This window comes from Callionymus lyra, chromosome 6 (assembly GCF_982586985.1).
Source record: "Callionymus lyra chromosome 6, fCalLyr1.hap1.1, whole genome shotgun sequence".
In the NCBI taxonomy this organism is placed as follows: domain Eukaryota; kingdom Metazoa; phylum Chordata; class Actinopteri; order Syngnathiformes; family Callionymidae; genus Callionymus; species Callionymus lyra.
The window spans coordinates 10669406-10691572 of NC_141823.1; the positions used below are offsets into that span (position 1 = coordinate 10669406).

A 22167-nucleotide genomic window follows, 5' to 3' on the forward strand; every position below is an offset into this window, starting at 1 on the left:
TGCAACACAAACGTATATTTATACACATATACTGTATATATACTGTATACCAGTGACAAGATGCAGCAGTACACAGAGTACTGCAACACAAACGTATATTTATACACATATATATATACACCAGTGACAAGATGCAGCAGTACACAGAGTACTGCAACACATACGTATATTTATACACATATATATACCAGTGACAAGATGCAGCAGTACACAGAGTACTGCAACACAAACGTATATTTATACACATCTATATATACCAGTGACAAGATGCAGCAGTACACAAAGTACTGCAACACAAACATGAAGATATAGATATATATATATATATACCTATATATAGTTATATACCAGCGACAAGATGAAGCAGTACACAGTACTGAAACACAAACATGAACATATATATATATATATATATACACCAGTGACAAGGTGCAGCAGTACACAGAGTACTGCAACAGAAGCATCAAGATATTTATATATATATAAATTTGTGGAAAAGTCTAGACAAGAATCTCCTCAAATCTGGGCGAACAAGAGGTTACGAGAGTGTTATGATGTAAAACGGTTTATACAACGAGTCCCTTGGAGGTGGAAACTTCTGGGATTGATGACACGCAGTGAAAAACCTTGATGTTAGACCAATCACAGCAGAGTGGGTGTGGTTATGGTAAACAAGCTTTAATCTCCAGAAAAACTGTGTTTTTTAGTGGGCGGAGCTAAAGATAATTTTCTAATGTAAATATTTAAATGAAAAGAGATTGGATCACATCACTCACAGGAAGGTAGGACAGGTCCGGCTCTGGTCCCGGCACCAGCGAGTCGTTGGAAAGACGCGGGTCCAGACCGGACCGATGTGGGGTCTGGTCGAAGCACTGTGGGGGGTCAAGGGTTAACCACGGGAGGAGTGACCACCTCAGGGTTTCTTCTCACCAGGTTGAAGACGGCCAGGACCACGATGACCGCAGTGGCGATGGTGGCCAGAGGGAGGCGCACACACGGCTTCTTCACCACCGCCTCCGACACGGCCGGCAGCCACTGGCAGCTGGACAGCTTCTCCGGAAACACTCGCTGCAGACACGACAATCAGTTTCACGCTCGCACCCCCGTCCGGGGGTCACGGCTGCTATAGAAGGATCGAGGCTACATTCTTTCACGTCTCATTCTAATTTATAATTTCACGTTCTAATTCTCTACGGAAGTACATCAGCAACTTCAGAATATTTAAATGGTACTTCTTTTTTTTTTTTTTTTTTTTTTTACATTTTTTATTGAAAATGTCTTTTTAATTTTCATTTTTGTAGCCTTTTAAAATCAATTTACAAATGAGGCAAAGCTTCCCTAAATAAAAGTTTATAGAGTGAAATAAGGACTTAAATTGAAAATTTTTGTACGAGGACGTCTTTATTTACGCCCTTATAAGGTCAGAGACAAACTATACAACTGTTGGTAGTTAAAGTACAAAAATAATCTTTAAATATTTACGTGCTAATTCTGTTTTCTTTACATTTGTAAGTATATACTGTATTTCAATTAAAAAAATGTTTTTATTTATACCATTTTTGTAAAATAATTGACAGTAAATATATTTAAAAACAATTAAAATAATGCAAAATGAAATTAATACTACTTTAGCTTCTAGTTACTTAAGGTACCAACAAAAAACAACATAAGCTCCCATCATGCCTTTCTACAAACTGCTCTATTTGGATAGAAAAAATAAGATAAGCTAAGATGGATGGATGGATAGATGAGTAACGGCTGATTGGTCGCTACAACACTATTTAATTCTACACCTATGTTGCTATGGCAAAAGTGAACTAGAGCCATGATTGGTTGGCTGGGCGGCAAAGCATTATGGGAGCTTCTCAGGTCAACTTTACTAAGAGGGTTGTTGAGTGTGATGACACCTCATGTGGATTATTGTGATTCTAAGATCAAATAAATGTTGATTTTACAAGTGAAAAATGAAATTATCATTATTTTCAGATTTCGTTCATTGACAAAAAACAAACAAAATGAAAAACAACATGCCTTTCTACAAACTGCTCTATTTAGATACGATAAGATAAGATAAGATAAGATAAGATAAGGATGGATGGATGGATGGATGGATAAGTAACGGCTGATTGGTCGCTACAATACTGTATTCAATTCTACACCTATGTTGCCATGGCAAAAGTGAACTAGAGCCATGATTGGTCAGCTGGGCGGCAAAGCACTATGGGAGCTTCTCAGGTCAACGTTACTGAGAGGGTTGTTGAGTGGGATTCAGATAAAGGTTGATTTTACAAGGGAAAAATGAAATTATTATCATTATTTTGTGGATTTTGTTTATTGATAAATAAACCAAAATGGAAAATGTACTTTGAGAGAGAATTGAGAGTAAATGAAATAATGCAACTTTTAAATGCAATTTTCAAGCTTCTGCTAACAACGCAGGAAGTCTTCCCGACACTCGCGGCGTCATCCAGAGGAAGCCGTGATGGGAAAGTTGGAATTGAATTACGTGGCAACACATCCACACACTGACCTGCAGGTGACCCGCCCAGCAGATGACCAGGGTCAGCAGCAGCACGCAGGCCAGCACCGCAAATGAGATTCCCAACATCTGCCGACTGAGACACGGAGATGTTAAGATGGTTCCATGACTCAAGCTCTCCAGAACAAGAACCCCCCAAAATAAACAGACTCATCATATTTCATATTTTCATTGAATCATGCTGTTAACGGGACACCCTGGACAGCAAGCCAGCTGAGACTGATCGTGAACGTGGGATGGATACAGGAAGGGAAGAACTAACCGGAGGAGATATGAAGAAAGAAAACACATCCATTTCAACTCAATAGACTAGAAAAATACTGAGAGCGCAGACCTCAGCCAAGCAGCTCTTCCAGACCCAACATTTCAGTTGCATTTTTTATTTTAATCTTTTTATTTTTATACTTTTTCAGCATTTTAAATATCGTTGATTACCATTAAGGGGCTCCTTTTTTCTACTTAGTGATGAATCCTTCAAATGATTAATGGATCCAGATGGTATTCCTGGATCTAAACAAGGTTCCTATATCTTAAAGCAAGTAACAATCAATAAATTTTAAATATTTTTGAATGCCAACATTTTTGATTAAATTTAAGACCAATTCGACAATTATCCAAAATTACAAATGAAAAAATAAGACAAGGATAACACATCTTTTATTTTAACATTTTTAACAATTTCGGTTCAGTGTAAAAGTTCCATTACGACAAAAACAACTTTGCAAAAATCAGAATATTTTTAGATAAAAAAGTGTCATTTTGAAATTAACATAAAATCAGATTTATCGTGCGTTTTCTTTTTTAAACTAATTTAGATTTTACACATTTTAATTTTAAGAGTCTTTGTTGATCCGGCATAATTCTGCTAAAAAGCAGCTGATACTCACTATTTAGTGACAAACATCTGGACCAAGAAGATGCAGAAGAAGATGAAGGTCGCACAGCCCACGTAGTGCTTGAACATGGGCAGGTCCAGAGCTCGGTACTGAACACAAGAAAAAGACAATAATATACAAAGAAATATGACAAGAAAACTATTTATTTTTTCTCACTTACCTGTTTTTCAAGGTCTTTTTTTGGAAACCACAACGACAGACTCCCACTCTCCTCGAACTTGGACCACTGCCTGAGGAAACAAGAGACGATGAGTTCAAACATCTGAGATGTCGAAGAAGGAAAATCAAGATTTTTAAAAATATAATCAAAAAACTAAAATAATCAACAATTATTTACTCAAATATCAAGGATTTATGAATATAGAATTATCAACAATTTGGAATCATAGACGGAGACAATTTATTTTTTCAGATTTTACATAAAATACTTTTTTTTGTAATGCTATAATGTGACAATAACTTTCATTTAGGTCTTAACAATGAATATAATTTTCCTCCTTCATGAAGAAACTGCTGAATAATTGTAAGTTAGTAAGTAAGTAGTAGTTATTTGTAAAGCGCCTTCCTGATTTTACCCAGACGAATCAAGTCGAGCAAAAATAATAGAGGACCCAAAACAGAACCTTGAGGGACTCCACACAACAGTTCTGCTGAATCAGGCCTTGTTTGATTGGCTGATTAACTGAAACTTCACCAAGGAAGGTTAATAAGTTATTAGTAATCTCATTAGTATTAATAGTAATAATAATAATAATAATAATAATAATAATAATAATAATAATAATAATAATGGAATAACATAAGTGTCATCAAAATATTGAATGATGGAATTTTACATGTTACAAGTAATAAATAATTTCTGCATTAAAGGGTAAATTGAATTCAATAATTTCTATATTGAAAGTTTGATTTTTGGGCTGTTTTTTTAGTGATGGTCTGATGAAGCTTCATGAAACAGTGTCATGTTGTGTAGCTATCAGTAGGTGGCGCCATCCGTTTTAAAAATGAAGTTTCATTAGAACAGTTGGTCAAAACAAAGGAAAATTGTCCAGAGACGCCAGTGAAGCTTCATCAGACAGTCACTAGTTTAAAAAAATTAAAATAATAAAATAATAATAATTTAAATTTTAAAAAAATTGTATTAAATATATTTAAAAAAAAATAAAAAAACATTTTTTAATAATATTTAATTTATTGAAGGATTACGATTTTTTTTTTTTAAATTGAAATGTAAGGTTGTTGTTTTTTGGTTTATTTTACAAATAGTTTTGACATTTTATTTCCAACAATTAAAAAATACATGTTCTACCTTCAGTACTTATTTAAATCCAATAGGAAGATGTTGTTATGTTGAGATTGAAATGAATAAATAAATAAATGAATGAATGAATGAATGAATAAATAAATAAATACATATATTTCAAGGTTTATTTATACGAGCCTGTTGTACAGACTATAAACTCCTCCATCACCGTGTGGTTTCCTGCTGCAACCGTCAGCATCTCATGACTCTACAGCTGCATCAATCCTCACTCACTTGCTGCTGAGCTCGTCGATGGTCGTGGTCATCTCGTTGTGCAGCTCCTCGTCGAACCTGCTCTTCTGGGACTTGTTCCTGCGCAGACGCACATGCACAAGTTACACACGTCACACGTGCACGCGTCACACGTGCACACGTCACACGCCAAGAACACGGAGCCGACACGTCATCCGTGTGATTCCGGGAATTCTCTTCTAGTCGGGATGCGTTTAGAGAAAGTTGGTTAATGACATGAGGACTGTAGGGATGCAGCGTCTGTCGATGGAGGTCTCTCTGGGGGTCTCTAGGGGGGACGCAGCCATGCCGGGAAAGCCCCGAAAGCAGGAAGGAAAGACTCGCCCAGATACACTGGATTAGCCGTCAGTAGACGTGCGGCTCTCAGAGCAGCCAGAGTGACAGGTTCTAGACTCACTCAGATTCTAGACTCACTCAGATTCTAGACTCACTCAGATTCTAGACTCACTCAGATTCTAGACTCACTTAGATTCTAGACTCACTCAGATTCTAGACTCACTCAGATTCTAGACTCACTCAGATTCTAGACTCACTCAGATTCTAGACTCACTCAGATTCTAGACTCACTTAGATTCTAGACTCACTCAGATTCTAGACTCACTCAGATTCTAGACTCACTCAGATTCTAGACTCACTCAGATTCTAGACTCACTCAGATTCTAGACTCACTCAGATTCTAGACTCACTCAGATTCTAGACTCACTCAGATTCTAGACTCACTCAGATTCTAGACTCACTCAGATTCTAGACTCACTTAGATTCTAGACTCACTCAGATTCTTTAATTACAGTTTTATTTCAGTTGAAAATTGTTTGATTACAGTTGAAAATTGATTTCAGTTGAAAATTGTTCGATTAAAATCAGAATAAACAATCTGCTATAAATGTTTTTCAATTGTTTATATTTTGAAATATTGTTTAATACTGATCAAAAAATAAATGATGACATAAAAATGAATCACAAACTAAGACAAAAGAAAAAGGGAGAGAATTAAGAAACTAAAAGTTATATTTAGATTTGAACTACAGATGAATACTGTAAATAAATAAATATATGAAAAACATAATTATATAGTAGATATATATATATATAGAGAGAGAGAGATATAGATATTAATTTTAACACCACAAGGGCCAAAAACAGTCAACATGTGGCCCCCGGTTCACTTCTCTACTTCCAATATCCAGAACGTTTCCAGTGACATCAACAGAAGAAAATAAAGATACGTCATGAAACTAAAAGTGTTTATCTTCAGTTCACTCTCCTCACACAGACTGATCAGAAACACAACAAACTCTCACACCTGATCATGTTTTCTACTAACAAGACGACGCCCACAGTGTTTGTGCTGCTGCTCTCAGAGAAGTAGCTGCACTCTGGCGCAGGAGTCACAGGGAGAGAAGCCATTAGGAATCAATGGGTGAAATGCTAATGGAGGCTCTGGTGACACTGCAGGGCACTCACACTATTGTGCGTCTGCTTAGAGGCGACAAATCATCCGCTCGTGAAAACACACTTGGAATCTCTTCAACTCTGCCAGTAAAGCCGAGTTTTTACATTTCAAATGTTAAAACTTTCATTATTAAACCGTTGTCTGTTTATTTAAGTAATTCAGTTTATTTTCAATTGAATTCTAATTTGAAAGGTAGACTTTTTTTTAAATAATTCCATTCATTTTTTTTCACATAGAGTTTGATATTCTAATTCCAATAATTAAAATATATTTTTTCTAAATTCATTATTATTGAATGTGTAGTCTTTTAAATTCAATATAGAAATGTTTGATTAAAGTTTAAAGATTGTTTGATTACAGTTGATTTTTTTTTATTTCAGTTGAAAGTTGTTCGATTACAATTGAAAATAATTTGATTAAAGTTGAAAATGATTTGATTAAAGTTGAAAATAGTTTGATTAAAGTGGAAAATTGTTTGATTATAGTTGAAAATTATTTGATTAAAGTGGAAAATTGTTTGAATGAAGTGGAAAATGGTTCGATTACAGTTAAAATTGTTCGATTATAGTTGAAAATGTCGTATTATAGTTGAAAATATTGGATTTAAGTTAAAAACTGTTTGATTATAGTTGGTTAATTCTATTAAAAAAATAATCAAATTAAAAATGTTACACATAGATTTGATATTCTAATTCCAATAATTAAAATATATTTAATACATAAATTTAAGCAGCTCACTTCCACCTACTATTGTGATTTCTTTTTTTAACTTAACATTAAATTTGACTTTTTCTTTTAGGATTTGAGTAATCATTGATAAAAATTATCTCCATTCTAAAATCTGAAATTTCTTAAACTCGCTGGCACAACATACGCACTAAGCAGAAACAAAAGGGGGTTTAAGCCATTGTTGTGGCTCCTTCTCCACACACTGACCCATCCTTCAAAATATGTCAGTATCCAGATGATTCAGAGGCGAATCATCTGTTTCCTGTGCAAAGTTTTCGATATATTTTACAGTTGATGATCACATGCTTTTCTTGGCGGAGGTAAAAAAGAAGAAATAGGAAAAACATAAATACCTTTCAGTGAGGTTGGTGCCCAGCGTCGGTCGCAGAGGGATGTCCTGATAAGAAGAAAGATTTTCTTTTAATCTACCTCAAGCAAAATATACAGGGTTTTGTTCAGACCGGTTTAAAAAAGGTTGTCAAGATGAACCAAGATTTATTCATCTACGCTTTAGACAAAAGTACAGATTCAAATTTCAAACCCGTCATCAGTGTTTGAAGTCAAATTATATTTGAAATGATCTCGTCCCGGCAGATGACGCCGACTCAGCATAAATTAGTTTTTGCGCGAATTTCATTGAATTATTGAATTCAATAATTACTATATTGAAAGGTTGAATTTGAACCTTGAATTGGATAAAAAGAAATTGAATATTTTCAATATGAATAATTTTTATACATAAAGTTTGCTATTCTAATTCCAATATTTCCAATATATATTTTCCAGAAGTAATATTCTTCAATTCGTAGACTTTTAAATTCAATATATAATTGTTGGTAAACAGTGCCATCCTTCCTATATATATATGTATATAAATAATATATATAAATAATCCAATGGAGATAGTAGCAAGTAACTGAAATTATTACCGTCTTGACGAACAAACACATAAGTGCCGCTACATCACGTGATCGTCAGAGCGTCGCGTGATTGGCTGAAGGTAGCTCGGCACTCTGTTGGTAATGTCTGGCGGCACTTTTATATTGAATTCAAAAGACTACGAATCCAAACGTTTTGAATTTAGAAAACACATTTTTGAATTCTTTGGAATAAGAATATCAAACTGTATGTGTAAAATAATTCATATACATTTTAAAAAATATTAAAATTTTCAATTGAATTATTAAAAGAAAACCTTGATATATATTGTACTTACATTAGTCGTTTGAACTTGAACGTATGACTTCACTTAAAATATGTTTCTTTAATTTCGTAGCGACAGCCAACATTAAAAAGTTGAACCTTAGAATAGTGTAATTACCACCTAAGATAATTATAATTAACACTGGACGACCAGAGGATTCATTACTAAATCACTGCGTAGATGTTTTGTCAGTGGAAGCCTCTCTCAGCAGCTCCTGCTTTGTTTGACTCCACTAATGACGGCACCTGCAGAGCCTTTTTTTCTTTCCATGAAACCGAACCCAAGTCCAGCCGTTAACCTTTCCACGACGCCAACGTTCCGTTCCCACGTGATCAACTCTCCGCTCGCTGTTCCCGCTGCACCCGAACCTCTGGAAACCTGGAGTGGATCGACCTCCTCTGCACGCGACAGTGGTCTCTGGACTCACCCTGCAGTGCGACTTGGGGTCCTGCGGGAACCCTTCCCGGACCTGCAGGTGGGCGAAAGGTTTGACGGCGCCCCAGGACTCCAGGTAGCGGGTCATCCGGACGGAGGCCCTCATCTTGAGGCCGTCGCGGGGTCTGGGGGCGGCCCGGTTCCTCAGGGACGGATCCTTGGACTGAACAGAAGACGCCGTGATAGAAGCCAAAAGATAATGACCGCCGTGAACTCACGCGAGGGTCCACCACCAGGTAGGTGGTGACCTGGAGCTCCTTCAGGTAGAGGTCCCTGAGGTGACCGTTGCCCTCCTCCACCTCGTACGCCTTGTTCAGGTGCTTCAGGGTCGCCTCAGTGATGTGGACACGCCTGCACAACACACACATCACACGTCGTATTTGACCGGAACTGTTGAAACATCTGCTATTAGCCAGGAGTGTGTATTAGCAAGAATCTAGTGATTATGATTCAGGCGCAACAATATATCGTGATACTGTAGTAACAAGAATATATATTTGTAGTATTGTCGAGTACTGGACTCTGGTGAATTTACAGACCACATGACTCTTGACGAAGTCGTAACTTCTTTCAGTCGTTTTGAAACCAAAATATGTCCAAATATCAGCTTTAAAAGCTGCTGGAGTCACTGTATCCTCTCGTCCTCAGTCAACACCGGATTCCCATGTGATTTTATTGTTCCTTTAACGATAAAGGACGTACTGACTGCTGCCATCTAGTGGCCATAAGTTTAGTTGCAACACAAAAATGACAGAAACACAGTGAACATTTGCACGTTAATTGTGAATAAAATATCTTATCATTGTATGATATACAGTATTGAAATATAAACCATAAAAAAACTATGACATTTTTGAACACTGTGTATTCTTTAAAATTGATAAAGCGCTTTTAAATCTTGTCGTTTTAATCTTTTAAGTCAAGTGTATCCATATTTTACTACACCGCTACTTTCAACCGACAAAGTTTTTTTATACTTGCATTTGAAAGTAATGTTTGCAGACAACAGTAACGGCTCTACTTCAAGTCTCTGGGAAGTTGAGTTTGATTGACATGAATAGGTGTCTTAAGTGTTTCATGGTTTTTTTTAAATAAAGTTTTAAGAAATTGGTTTTTAATAATAAGTTTGACTTACACATGAATTAACTTTTACATTCACAAAGTCATTCAAGTCGTTTGGATTTAAACCTCACCCTGGAAGTCCTCCCGACTCCATGTGATTGGCCAGAGTGACGTCATGTGACCAGACGTCAAACTGCCACTTACGGAGGCCGATCACACCGCAGAGCACGTTTCCAGAATGGACCCCGACCCTCATGTTGATGTCCACCCCGGTGGCGTCTCGCACTTGTCTGCAGAGAAAGTTTTCTTGAGTCACTCTTGAGTCTATGGAAGTGAATCAGTGTCGACACAATATTGACGGTTGAATTAAATCTTTCAAATGTTGAAACTTTGAGTTTTTGTATTAAAATGCTGTTTATTTTAAGCATTGAATTATTGTATTTAACCCCTTGTGTTGTCTCTGGGTCACTTTGACCCAGAGACAACACAAGGGATAATCATTTATTTGAAATTTCTATATTGAAAGGTTTAATTTGTATTTCAATATATTGAAAAAATTTTATATTTGAATTTAAAAGACTACAAATGTTGAATTATTAAAAAAAATAAAAACTCTTTTTTGAATCACAGTTATTTAGAATATCAAAAAAATATATACAGTATATATTTTGAAAAATGACCTTATTAAAATAATAATTTGAAAAAAATTCAGCGAGATAAGTCTTGCATTATCTCAGGGTCAGGGTGACCCAAAGGGCTAGAAAAAAAAAGTTTTTCGACCCTGGGATGACACAAGGGCTAATCATTTTTTATAATTAACCTTTAATATTTGAAATTTTAAATTCAACCATTCAATATTCTGACGATAGACATAGTATTCTATAAAAGTTAAGTTGTTTCACAAAAACGAATTTGTTCCAACAAGTTTTTCATGACATTTTCCACCTGATTCTTTCAGATCCAATAAATCGTATAAATTCATGCCCACATTTAAAAAAAAGTATCGACCGAGTTAAGAACTCACTTGATGGCTTCACACATGTCCAGACCCATCTTGACACAGTTCTTGGCGTGTTTGGGCAAAGACACCGGCAGACCCGACACGCAGTAGTAACAGTCTCCCAGGATCTTGATCCGCATGCACTCGTTTTCCTTCCGGGAGCAAAAACAATATCAAAGTCTGTATATTAAAAACTAATTCTATGTGTGATTTAAGAAAAAAAATGACAGAAGCTCACTTTGGCGATCTGATCGAACTTCCCGAACAACTCGTTCAACATGATCACCAGCTCTTTCGGGGAACACTCGCTGGCCAACTGGGTGAACCCCACGATGTCGGCGTACAGAATACTGCGGGGAAGACACACTTTTTTACTCTTTTCATTTAAAACTACATTTGCAGACGTTAAACCACTTTTAATCCAAGATATTACTCCATAACCAACACCAGCGAGAATTCTGAGCCGCTCTAGTAGAAGAACTCACAATTCTCCAATCCTTAAATCTCTTCTTTCAGGTTCAATTTTTAAATTCTGGATCTTACTTTCAGATCTATTCATGGTCAGACTCCTCCTTACATAAGTGATCTGATCCAGACTTACACCCCAGCTCGGGCTCTGAGGTCTGTGGATCAGAATCTACTGATGGTTCCGGAACACGGTTCAGGACCAGAGGAGAGAAATCCTTCCAGGCTGTTGCTCCTAAGCTTTGGAACCATCTCTGTGTTTGATGATCTTCTGACTCCTTCAAGAAGCATCTTAAGACATTCTTCTTGATTTTCTGAGACTCCTGAGGTTGTCTAGGTGTTATCTTGACCTTTAAGTATATATTTTGTTGAGTATTGTTTTGATTGTTTAGGCGCTTTGTGACCCTGGTCTGGAAAAGCGCTATACAAGTATTACTTAATTACTTACATCCCTAAACTGATCCAATTAAATCTTTAGTGGGCGGAGCTTATGATAAAAAAAAAAAGCAAACCATTGCTTCATTTTCTAACTTGTGGGACCTTCACAAATATTGTTTTCTGCGACCGTGTAGTGTGAATAAAGTACTTGTATCAGCAGAAAAAAAACATCAAAGTCAACAGAAGATGGAGGAGGTCTACCTGACGTTCTCGTGCCTCTTGACGTAGAGACTGTGGAAGTTGTTGTCCTTGACCAGACGCTGCTGCTCCTCCTTGTCCTTGCAGTCCTGCAGACGCTCCATGATGGTCAGCTTCATCTTCATGGAGATGTAGACGGGCAGCACCGACTGAAGGAGGTTCTCCTGAAGACACACGGCATCACACAAGGTCACGCCCGAGTCCAAGACAACCGCGGGTGGATCTACGGTCACAGAACATTTTCTGGAGAGTCCTGGTCGCGATTGTGTGTCGTTCAGATGCCGAACCAGAAATGTTATAAAAGTGCAAAAAACTTTTTTATCTGTAATTCTTTTTGTTTGCAAAATAAGTGAGAAGATTTTTACAATTTTATATAAAAATCCATTTATTATCTGATTTTATTCATAACAGACGTTGTTGTTGCTACTGTATGTTCTATCAGTGCTTTTTTCCCTACCATTGTAAATCCATTTAGTTCTTTCAGTATTCATTTGGGGCTAAATTTTGTTAGATAGATATTTACTTTTTTAATCTATTAGATAAAATAGAAGTAAAAGAAAATATGATACAAAAACACAATGTGCAAATTTTAAATTGGATAAGAATCTAAAATAAAGAATATTAATAGAAAAATGGTAACAGTAAGAATAAGAATAATAAAAAAAAAAAGAATGTTCCTTTTATGAGACTTTATTATGTTCTGTAATTACACATTTCTGAGCCAATCCTGTGACCATTGAAACATTTTTGAGCCCAAAAATAACAGCGGAATAACATTTACAGTCGCCCAAAATTACACATGAAGACTAGAACACAAAGTTTGGTTTGAGGAGAAAAAGTTTATCCCACAAAATGACAACAGAATAGAGAGTTTATGCCAAAAATAATTTGGTTTAAGCTGTTTACATTGAGACATTATGTAATGTTTTTAATTTGTTTACGAAACATTTTTTTAACAGTATTTTATTTTGACTTTTTGCAAAGTGAGAGACTGTTAGTTTTATATAAATACTTTTTAAATGTTTTTATTTATAACAGACTCTGTTGTTGCTATATTCTTAGGGGTTTTTTTTGTTTTGTTTTATTGAATTGTTCTGATCTAATTTGTGTCTGTTTTATATATATATATATATATATATATATATATATATATATATATGTATATTTACTTTATTAATCTTCAGAGAAATGTACCTTTTTAGAAGCAACTAGTTAGAAAAAGACATGGTAAGAAAATACTTGATACAAAAATACAATTTTGTGCCAATTTAAAATAAAAAAATAAAATTGAGATAACAAAACAAGAATCTTAGATATAGAAGATTAACGGTAAAAAAGTAAATAAAAATCTTCCATTGTATCGGACTTTAATATTGCCTGCAAGTAAAACATTTTGAGCCAATTTGATTTACTCTATAACAGACTGTTATGTCTTTGATTTGTTTTGAAACCAAAATATGTCCAAACATCTGCTTTAAAAGCTGTTTAACGTTTAAAGTTTAATTGCAACACAAAAATGAACAAACACCAAGAATATTTGAATGTTAATAGTCAATAAAATATCCAATCATTTTATGATATACAGTATTTACATTTTTTGAACAATGTCTGAAACTGTACAAAAACATTTACTTTAAAATACTTTTTGACAGTTTTTCTTTTTTGCACTATGAGTGATATAATCTTCAATTATAAATAAATAAATGTGTTTTTGGTTATTTCAGTACTCATTTCTTTAATTTTGTTTGAGCGAATTTGTCTTTGAAAATTGAATATTTTGTTATGCTTTAAATGAACTGAAAGAACAAAACAGCAGCTCAAGTTCAGTTTGATGGAAAAATATTTTTGAAATAAAAAACTGATATTTTATTTGGGAAAAAAAGTTTAGGCCAATATCTTGGTTTAATAGTTTCCATCATAACTATGTTTTTAACAGTTTTTTTTTAAACATAACCTGGAACAAAATTTGTGGTGTAAAATTGTTGCATCAACAGTAACAAACATTTGTCTTTTCTCCTCCGACCTAATACTCCACATGAAAGAAGGTCAGCAGCTCAAGCGAGCGACTGCACCGTCAGCCAGCGGTTCGGTCGTAAAACGACTATATAGGTCAGAGGCTATAAAAGTGTAACGATCATATTAAACTCTGAAGAAAACAGCTTTAGGAATGATTAATCCCGCTTTATATCACCGCAGATTATGTGATTGCACTCGTGGAATTCTGACTCCTGCAGCACAAACTCACCACTAACTGCTCCGCGGAGCAGAAGAGCGTAAACGGAGAAAAAAAAGACGCTGGAACCGAAGTGAAATAACTGCTGTGTAAAGTTGTGGGAAGAATATTTTCCACCATGACGACGTTTGCTGAAGGTCAGATGGATGTCGTCGTCGCTGACGCTCGTGAGACGAGATCCTGTTGACGGAGTCAAGTTTAACTTATGGTTGTAACAGAGACATCGATTCACTGATATGTAGTACGATATATTTATTTTCACGATACTGTATCGATTTCAAAGATCACTAAACAATACAATAAAGTTCCTCTCATCCCGTCAATGACTGAGGATGAGAGGATACAGTCGAGCTTTTTAAAGCTGATGTTTGGACATATTTTGGTTTGAAAACAAATAAAGGTACATACGACTTCGTCAAGAGTCATGTGGTCTGTAAATTCTGCAACACCAGAGTCAAGTACTCGACAATACTACAAATGTATCCTTGTTACTACAGTATCAAAGTATATATCGTATGGTTGCCCCTGTATCATGATACGTATTTATGTGTACATATTATGTGTAGAGAATATATGTACTCTGAGAATACTACAAATATATCATTGTTCCTACAGTATCACAATACATTGCAATACAGTATATCGTATTGTTGCCCCTGTATCATGATACGTATTGTAAAGCCACATCTAGTATGTGTAGAGAATCTGTGTACTCTGAAAATACTACAAATTTATGCTGGTTCCTATAGTATCACAATATACATCGTATTATTGGCCCTGTATCATGATATGTATTTTAAAGCCACATCTAGTATATGTACAGAATATATATACTCTGAGAATACTACAAATATATGCTGGTTCCTATAGTATCACAATATACATCGTATTATTGCCCCTGTATCATGATATGTATTGTAAAGCCACAACTAGTATGTGTACAGAATATATGTACTCTGAGAATACTACAAATATATCCTTGTTCCTACAGTATCACAGTATATTGCAATATATCATATTGTTGCCCCTGTATCATGATATGTATTTTAAAGCCGCATCTAGTATGTGTAGAGAATATATGTACTCTGAGAATACTACAAATATATGCTTGTTCCTATGGTATCACAGTATATATGGTATTGTTGCCCCTGTATCATGATATTTATTTTAAAGCCACATCTAGTATGTGTACAGAATATATGTACTCTGAGAATACTACAAATATATCCTTGTTCCTACAGTATCACAATACATTGCAATATTTAACGCCATTCTTGCCTCTACAGACTCTTACGCGCCTCTACAGAAGTAGGTGAATCTGCTGTGGGGTCTAAAATTAGCAGAAGGTCAAAATGGTGGATCAGAGAGCCAGGACTGTAGTCGTTTTTTTTTTCTCCATTTCTTCTTGTTGTTTGTATGAGAGACAACATCGTGCTAATGGCTTCATTATTTCACCGATTTTTTGGTGGACAACGACTCGCGACGATTATATCGTGGAGTTCATTCACGAACATTTGAAGACGTGTCAGATTTCAGGTGAAACTCGAAGAGACGCTCAGACTCACATATTCACACCTCGCGGCTATATTTAGAGTCGCTACATAGTCGCTAGAGTCTTAAACACGCTTTTATCGTTTTACTCGAGCCAATAAAGCAGCAGGCGTGTGTTGTTCTGCAAAGATAATGAATAAACGATAACTAATCAACTTATTACAACTTGTTTGTTCCGAACACTCACCGTCACAGGTGTGACTAACCTTCTACATTTAACTCTTAACTTAACATCCTACTTTACATTTGTTAGTCATCTTCCAGGACAGCAGTCTTTCCCAGCTAGCTAGGGACACAGGTGAGGGGGGGAAAAACCTGAACAGGAGGAATATATTTAAAAACTATTTCTCTAGAAACTAAACATTTTTATTTATTAAAAAATAGTGATGTTCAAGTTATTTGTTTGGGACTTTCTCTTTTTTAATTATTATTTCTTATTGTTATTATTTATTATTGTTCTAATGCTCTTATCGGGGTAACGGAAATATAAAAAAAAAGTTTTTTTCATAAAAAACAAGAACAAAGTACAAAGAACAAAGTGCAAATAAAAGGACAAAGTGCAAATCCAAAGAACATACATCAAAGGAAATAACACAAAGAAAGGGATACAAAGACGACGATGACAATATATAATTTGTTTAAATGTTTCATTTTTTTATTAAGTTATGTGATTAATTATTAGTTTAAATATTAGTTTCAACTCATTTCTGTATTTATAGGTTAAATTAGTTTCAATAATTATTTATTTTATTTTATTTTATTTTATTCACATTTACAAATAGTATGATATTGAAATTCCAATAATTCAGAAATAAATATTTCGAATGCTCAGTGCTCGGTTGGATTAGTCTGCTACGATTACACTATTATACAAAACAGTTTTATAATAAATTGAAATTAAGAAATTAAAAAATACATTAAAAATATTGAATTTATAAAATGTATTTTGTGTAATGTGTCTGTAATTGTTTGAATTTTGAATTTTATAATTTGTTGAATTATAATACCAAACGTTATAAGTAAAAATTCTAAAAAGTATTTGAAAGATTCAATTATTTGTAAAAAAAAAAACAAAAAACAAATCAGACTTTTAATATAATTATTGAATTTAATATATTAAATTCTTTAAAAAAATATATTAAAAAAAATAGAAACAAAGAATATGTGAAATGTTAAATGCAGCCGTTCAATATTCTGATGATATACTTTGGTAATAAACGCCCATGAACACAGAGAGTATTTCAATCCTTCCTGTGTCGTCAACAAAGGGTTAAGAGAGAGAAAATAACTTGATGAAGGTCTTTGGTTCTATTTCTGTCCTAAGAATATGTGGCGTGTTGCTCAAACATCTCAGGGGGTTGAAGGAGTGTTTTATTTTTAATTCACTCTTCAACACTAGAAGTCAAACATTTCTCACAGATGTTGACGTTTATTTGTGATAATAAACCCATGAATGGCGTCTGTGTTGGAGCTTTAATCCAGTTGATGGAAGTTCAGTGGCCTGAGGACACGCGTGGAACGTTCCTCTGCTGACCTTCTCAACACTCAGGTCCTAACATCCGTGAGAAGCTCCACGACGAAGGGTCGACCAGAGTCTCGTAAATCATGGCGTGACTTGAGATGATTTCTCTAAATCCATCATTGAATGATCGAGTTTATTAGGATTTGAAATAGACAGTCATGTGAAAACAAGTCGTAATTCATCGAATGATTCCAATCATGGAAGAACTCGCCTGCACAACAGACGCGGTTTCTATCCTGAAATGTGGGATTTGGTGAACGACGGAGGGTTTAAGGTTCCTTCTGACACGCGAGAACATCTTCAGAACATCTTTTGGTTTTGATCTGAACAGAACTTTAGGTTTAGTGCAAACTGGCTTTAGCTCAGATGAAGGCAGTGAGAACATGTGTGTCTGTGTGTGTACCTAAATAAGAACTATGTGTGTGTATGTGTGTGTACCTAAATAAGAACTATATGCGTGTCTGTGTGTGTGTACCTAAATAAGAACTATGTGTGTGTATGTGTGTGTACCTAAATAAGAACTATATGCGTGTCTGTGTGTGTGTACCTAAATAAGAACTATGTGTGTCTGTGTGTGTACCTACATAAGAACTATATGTGTGTATGTGTGTGTACCTAAATAAGAACTATGTGTGTGTATGTGTGTGTACCTAAATAAGAACTATATGCGTGTCTGTGTGTGTGTACCTAAATAAGAACTATGTGTGTCTGTGTGTGTACCTACATAAGAACTATATGTGTGTCTGTGTGTGTACCTAAATAAGAACTATATGCGTTTGTGTGTGTGTACCTAAATAAGAATTATGTGTGTGTCTGTGTGTGTACCTACATAAGAACTATATGTGTGTCTGTGTGTGTACCTAAATAATAACTATATGCGTTTCTGTGTGTGTACCTAAATAAGAATTGTGTGTGTGTGTGCACCTTAATAAGAACTATATATGTGTGTACCTAAATAAGAACTATATGCGTGTCTGTGTGTGTAACTACATAAGAACTATATGTGTGTGTGTGTGTACCTAAATAAGAACTATATGTGTGTGTGTGTACCTAAATAAGAACTATATGCGTGTCTGTGTGTGTAACTACATAAGAACTATATGTGTGTGTGTGTGTGTGTACCTAAATAAGAACTATATGCGTGTCTGTGTGTGTAACTACATAATAACTATATATGTGTGTGTGTGTACCTAAATAAGAACTATATGTGTGTGTGTGTGTACCTAAATAAGAACTATATGTGTGTGTGTGTGTACCTAAATAAGAACTATATGTGTGTGTGTACCTAAATAAGAACTATATATATGTGTGTGTGTACCTACATAAGAACTATATGTGTGTGTGCGTACCTAAATAAGAACTACATCTGTGTGTGTACCTAAATAAGAACTATATATATGTGTGTGTGTACCTACATAAGAACTATATGTGTGTGTGTGTACCTAAATAAGAACTACATGTTTGTGTGTACCTAAATAAGAACTATATATGGGTGTGTGTGTACCTACATAAGAACTATATGTGTGTGTGGGTGTGTACCTAAATAAGACCTACATGTGTGTGTGTACCTAAATAAGAACTATATATACGTGTGTGTGTACCTACATAAGAACTACATGTGTGTGTGTACCTAAATAAGAACTATATGTGTGTGTGTGTGTGTGTGTGTGTGTGTGTGTGTGTGTGTGTGTGTGTGTGTGTGTGTGTGTGTGTGTGTGTGTGTGTGTGTACCTACATAAGAACTATATGTGTGTGTGTGTGTGTACCTAAATAAAAAGGTGTCAGAAAACAGTTTGGACACAAAGAATGACTTCATCTCTCGTAACCACGTTCTTTGTGTAACCGTGGTCATTTTCCCGTGACCTCAACTGTTACCTTGGCTTGATTTATGGGATGGCAGTAAGTGAGGAGTGGTCAACACAGTGCCGGAGAATGTCATTAGTGCGGCTTCACACAAGCACTGACGTCACACTCGGGGTCCTCACGTTGTTGAGATAAATGGTGAGGGGGGGAAACAAGGGTCTCCTGGTGAGAAGACAATGTCATTCCCTCAGTCGCAGCCATTTCTCAGCCCAACACAAACACGACACCAGGTCCAAATGTTAATGATTACATCATTCCTGCTCGTCCTGCTAGGCAACCAATCGCTGTCAGAGCAACAGGTGACACACGAAAAACAAGGAAACCTTTTAAAATGTGCTACAAGCAGAAGAAGAGATGAAAGAATATGTCAAAGGAGAATTTGTCTTTTCAGATCATTTTCAACCATGATTTGTTTAAGTCAAATATCACAGTAAGTAGCATCCGTTGACTTATTTCTATTTATAACAACAAATAATAATAATAACACTAATGTTGGAATCAAACCTTCAACCTCCTAATGTCTTTAAGAAGACTTGATCTTATTTTTATTATTATTATTTAATTTGTTACTAGGGGGGAATAGGACTATTGTTCAGTGCCATATCTGCTCTAAAAAAAAGAAAATGCAATTAAATGTTATAAAAAAAAATAGAGAAAATTTAAAGTAGAAAAATCAATCAATTACCAAGAACGTAATTTCTTCACTTTTAGTCAGAAAAACTATTTTCTTTTGTTCGACTTTTGCACTAGATATACTGTTCAGTATCCTGAAAAATTATGGGTTTAGAAATGTGGCATTAGTGTGCGCAGCCCCCTGCCAAACAGCTAATTTACACTAATATTGTGTGTGTATGTGTGTGTGTGTGTGGTGGGGGGGGGGGCCTTATAATATTGTGATTCATTTGTTTTATCTACATCATATGGTGACTGTAGTAGCATTCTGGAATTTACTAGCTTAAGACCCTACAGCAGTTTGATAGAAAGATACTTCGTAAGAAAACTTCGTAAATCCAGATGGAACTGCAGAACAACACTAACATGAAATCATTGGTTTCTTATCTTGTTATCAACGTTTTCTTAATCTTTTAATGAACTAAGTTAAGAATTTTATCTTTATTGTGTGCGTCTTATCGGAAGACACTTTACAGTTAAAAAAAAAACAACGATATCTGAGAAGAGAAAAACAGGTTACAGACAATCACAATGAGGCACAGTGGCGAGGAAAAACTTTAAGGCAGAAAACTCGAGCAAAACCAGACTCGGAATGGAAGTGTGTCAGTGCCATCAGAATATGGAATAGTCAAATTTAACAATTTAAATTTTGATTTATTTTGCTGTGTGTTTTTTTTAAATATATATATATTTTAGTAAAATGTTTTTAATAATATATACATATTTTCTAATGAATTCAATAATTGAAATATTGAAAGGTTTAATTTTTTGTTTTTGTTTTATAATTCAATTAAAATATATATATTTCAATTATTCCATTAAAAACCGATTAAAAAAATGTAATTAAAAAATATTTCAATGGTTAAAAAACAAAATGACCATTTTAATAAAAACGTTTCAACATTTTAAATGATTTATATTCAACCATTTAATATTTTATACAGTCAATACATCTGGGACAGCAGAAGTCCTGGAGCCGTGGATGAGTTTCAGTGATAAACGAGTGCAAAGAAGTCGTGGAACGCACTGACCTGCTGTCTTTTCTCGATCTCCAGCTTCATCCTCATGCTCAGGCACCTCAGCGTGTCTTGGAAAGTCTGTCTCAGGGTTTTCTCCATCAGGACCTTGTGAAAAGCTCCGACAACACTCCCGCACAGGAACACCACGGTGTTGGACAGCAGCTGTCGACGACACACAGACCACAGTTAGGTGTGAGTCCGTGGTTACACACTTTCTTTTGCTCCATAACCAAACGTTCTCCAGACACTATCACCACATGATTTGTGTTGGTTTGGTTTGGTTTGTAATCGTATCTTCTGAAGGACCAAGAAAATAAATAGTATTTCAACACATGACGTCTACACTGCTGGTCATGCATCTCATTGATTCAATTACACAAAAATTTTCAACTGAATTTTTATAATTAACCCCGTCTTTCTTTTTTGAAAATGTGTGCCTAATTTAACATTTTATTATTATTTTTTTTTAAATAATTTAATTCATCACTTTCTATATTGAAAGTTTGAGTTTGTATTTGTTTCGAATTTTATTTAATTGAATAAAAAATATTATTAGTAATAATAATATTATTAATATTTTCGTATTTATAACCTTTCAAATTCAACGTAAAATATTGCTATCATAGTGTCACCAGAAAATACCAGAAGAGCCCCGAGCTACCTGGTCGAACTTTCAGCCAATCATGGGACGCACAGATGATCATGTGACGACCTAGCGTTTCAATTCAAATGAATCTCAATTAAAGATTTCCGCTATTTTTAACGAATTTAAAATTTAAAAGGAAGAAGGAGTTGATCGGTGCTTCGTTGGATTAGTCTGGTAAGAAGACACTATTATACAAACCTTTTTATATTGAATTTTAAAGTCCATGACTTAGAAAATACTAAATAAAAAAAATGTTTTTTTTAGAATTATTGGAATTAGAATAACCACATCTATGTGTAAAGGAATATTAATTCATTTAAAAATTATAAAGATTTGTTTTTTTTTAATTCGATTGAATTCTTGTATTTTCTTCAAACTATTTAATTAGTATTTAATATCAAACTTAATATGTAATAATAAATGTATTACATACATTTAAATCAATTCAACCAATTCTTAATACATACATTTCAATAAAAACATTTGAATCCATTCAATGCAGCATAAAACAGGATAAACATTTCACCCAAATATTACTAATGTACTTGTATTTTGAATGGCCCAGAAACCTATTAAAATATAGTTCATCTCTCTCTGATCTGATGTATTTACTATCAGCGTTTATTACTTTTTTTGCAGCCACTTCAGACTCAAGCCGGAGAAAGCAGAGGTTTCAGGTCAGAGCGA

The 22167-nt window shown here is 34.8% G+C and overlaps 1 protein-coding gene across 1 annotated transcript in view; it reads right to left on the reverse strand.

Annotated features, from left to right (window-relative positions):
* adcy7 (adenylate cyclase 7) overlaps nucleotides 1-22167 on the reverse strand; it is a 72680-nt gene that overhangs the window by 8960 nt on the left and 41553 nt on the right. The window contains exons 5-18 of the mRNA XM_087793548.1: nucleotides 20847-20996; nucleotides 11978-12138; nucleotides 11112-11223; nucleotides 10898-11025; nucleotides 10005-10163; nucleotides 9030-9162; nucleotides 8804-8974; nucleotides 7526-7569; nucleotides 4973-5050; nucleotides 3596-3665; nucleotides 3427-3524; nucleotides 2531-2615; nucleotides 931-1068; nucleotides 777-872 (exon numbers count right to left, since the gene is read on the reverse strand). Of these exons, the coding sequence (XP_087649674.1) occupies nucleotides 777-872; nucleotides 931-1068; nucleotides 2531-2615; nucleotides 3427-3524; nucleotides 3596-3665; nucleotides 4973-5050; nucleotides 7526-7569; nucleotides 8804-8974; nucleotides 9030-9162; nucleotides 10005-10163; nucleotides 10898-11025; nucleotides 11112-11223; nucleotides 11978-12138; nucleotides 20847-20996 (1623 nt within the window). The remainder of the gene's footprint in view (nucleotides 1-776; nucleotides 873-930; nucleotides 1069-2530; nucleotides 2616-3426; nucleotides 3525-3595; nucleotides 3666-4972; nucleotides 5051-7525; nucleotides 7570-8803; nucleotides 8975-9029; nucleotides 9163-10004; nucleotides 10164-10897; nucleotides 11026-11111; nucleotides 11224-11977; nucleotides 12139-20846; nucleotides 20997-22167) is intronic.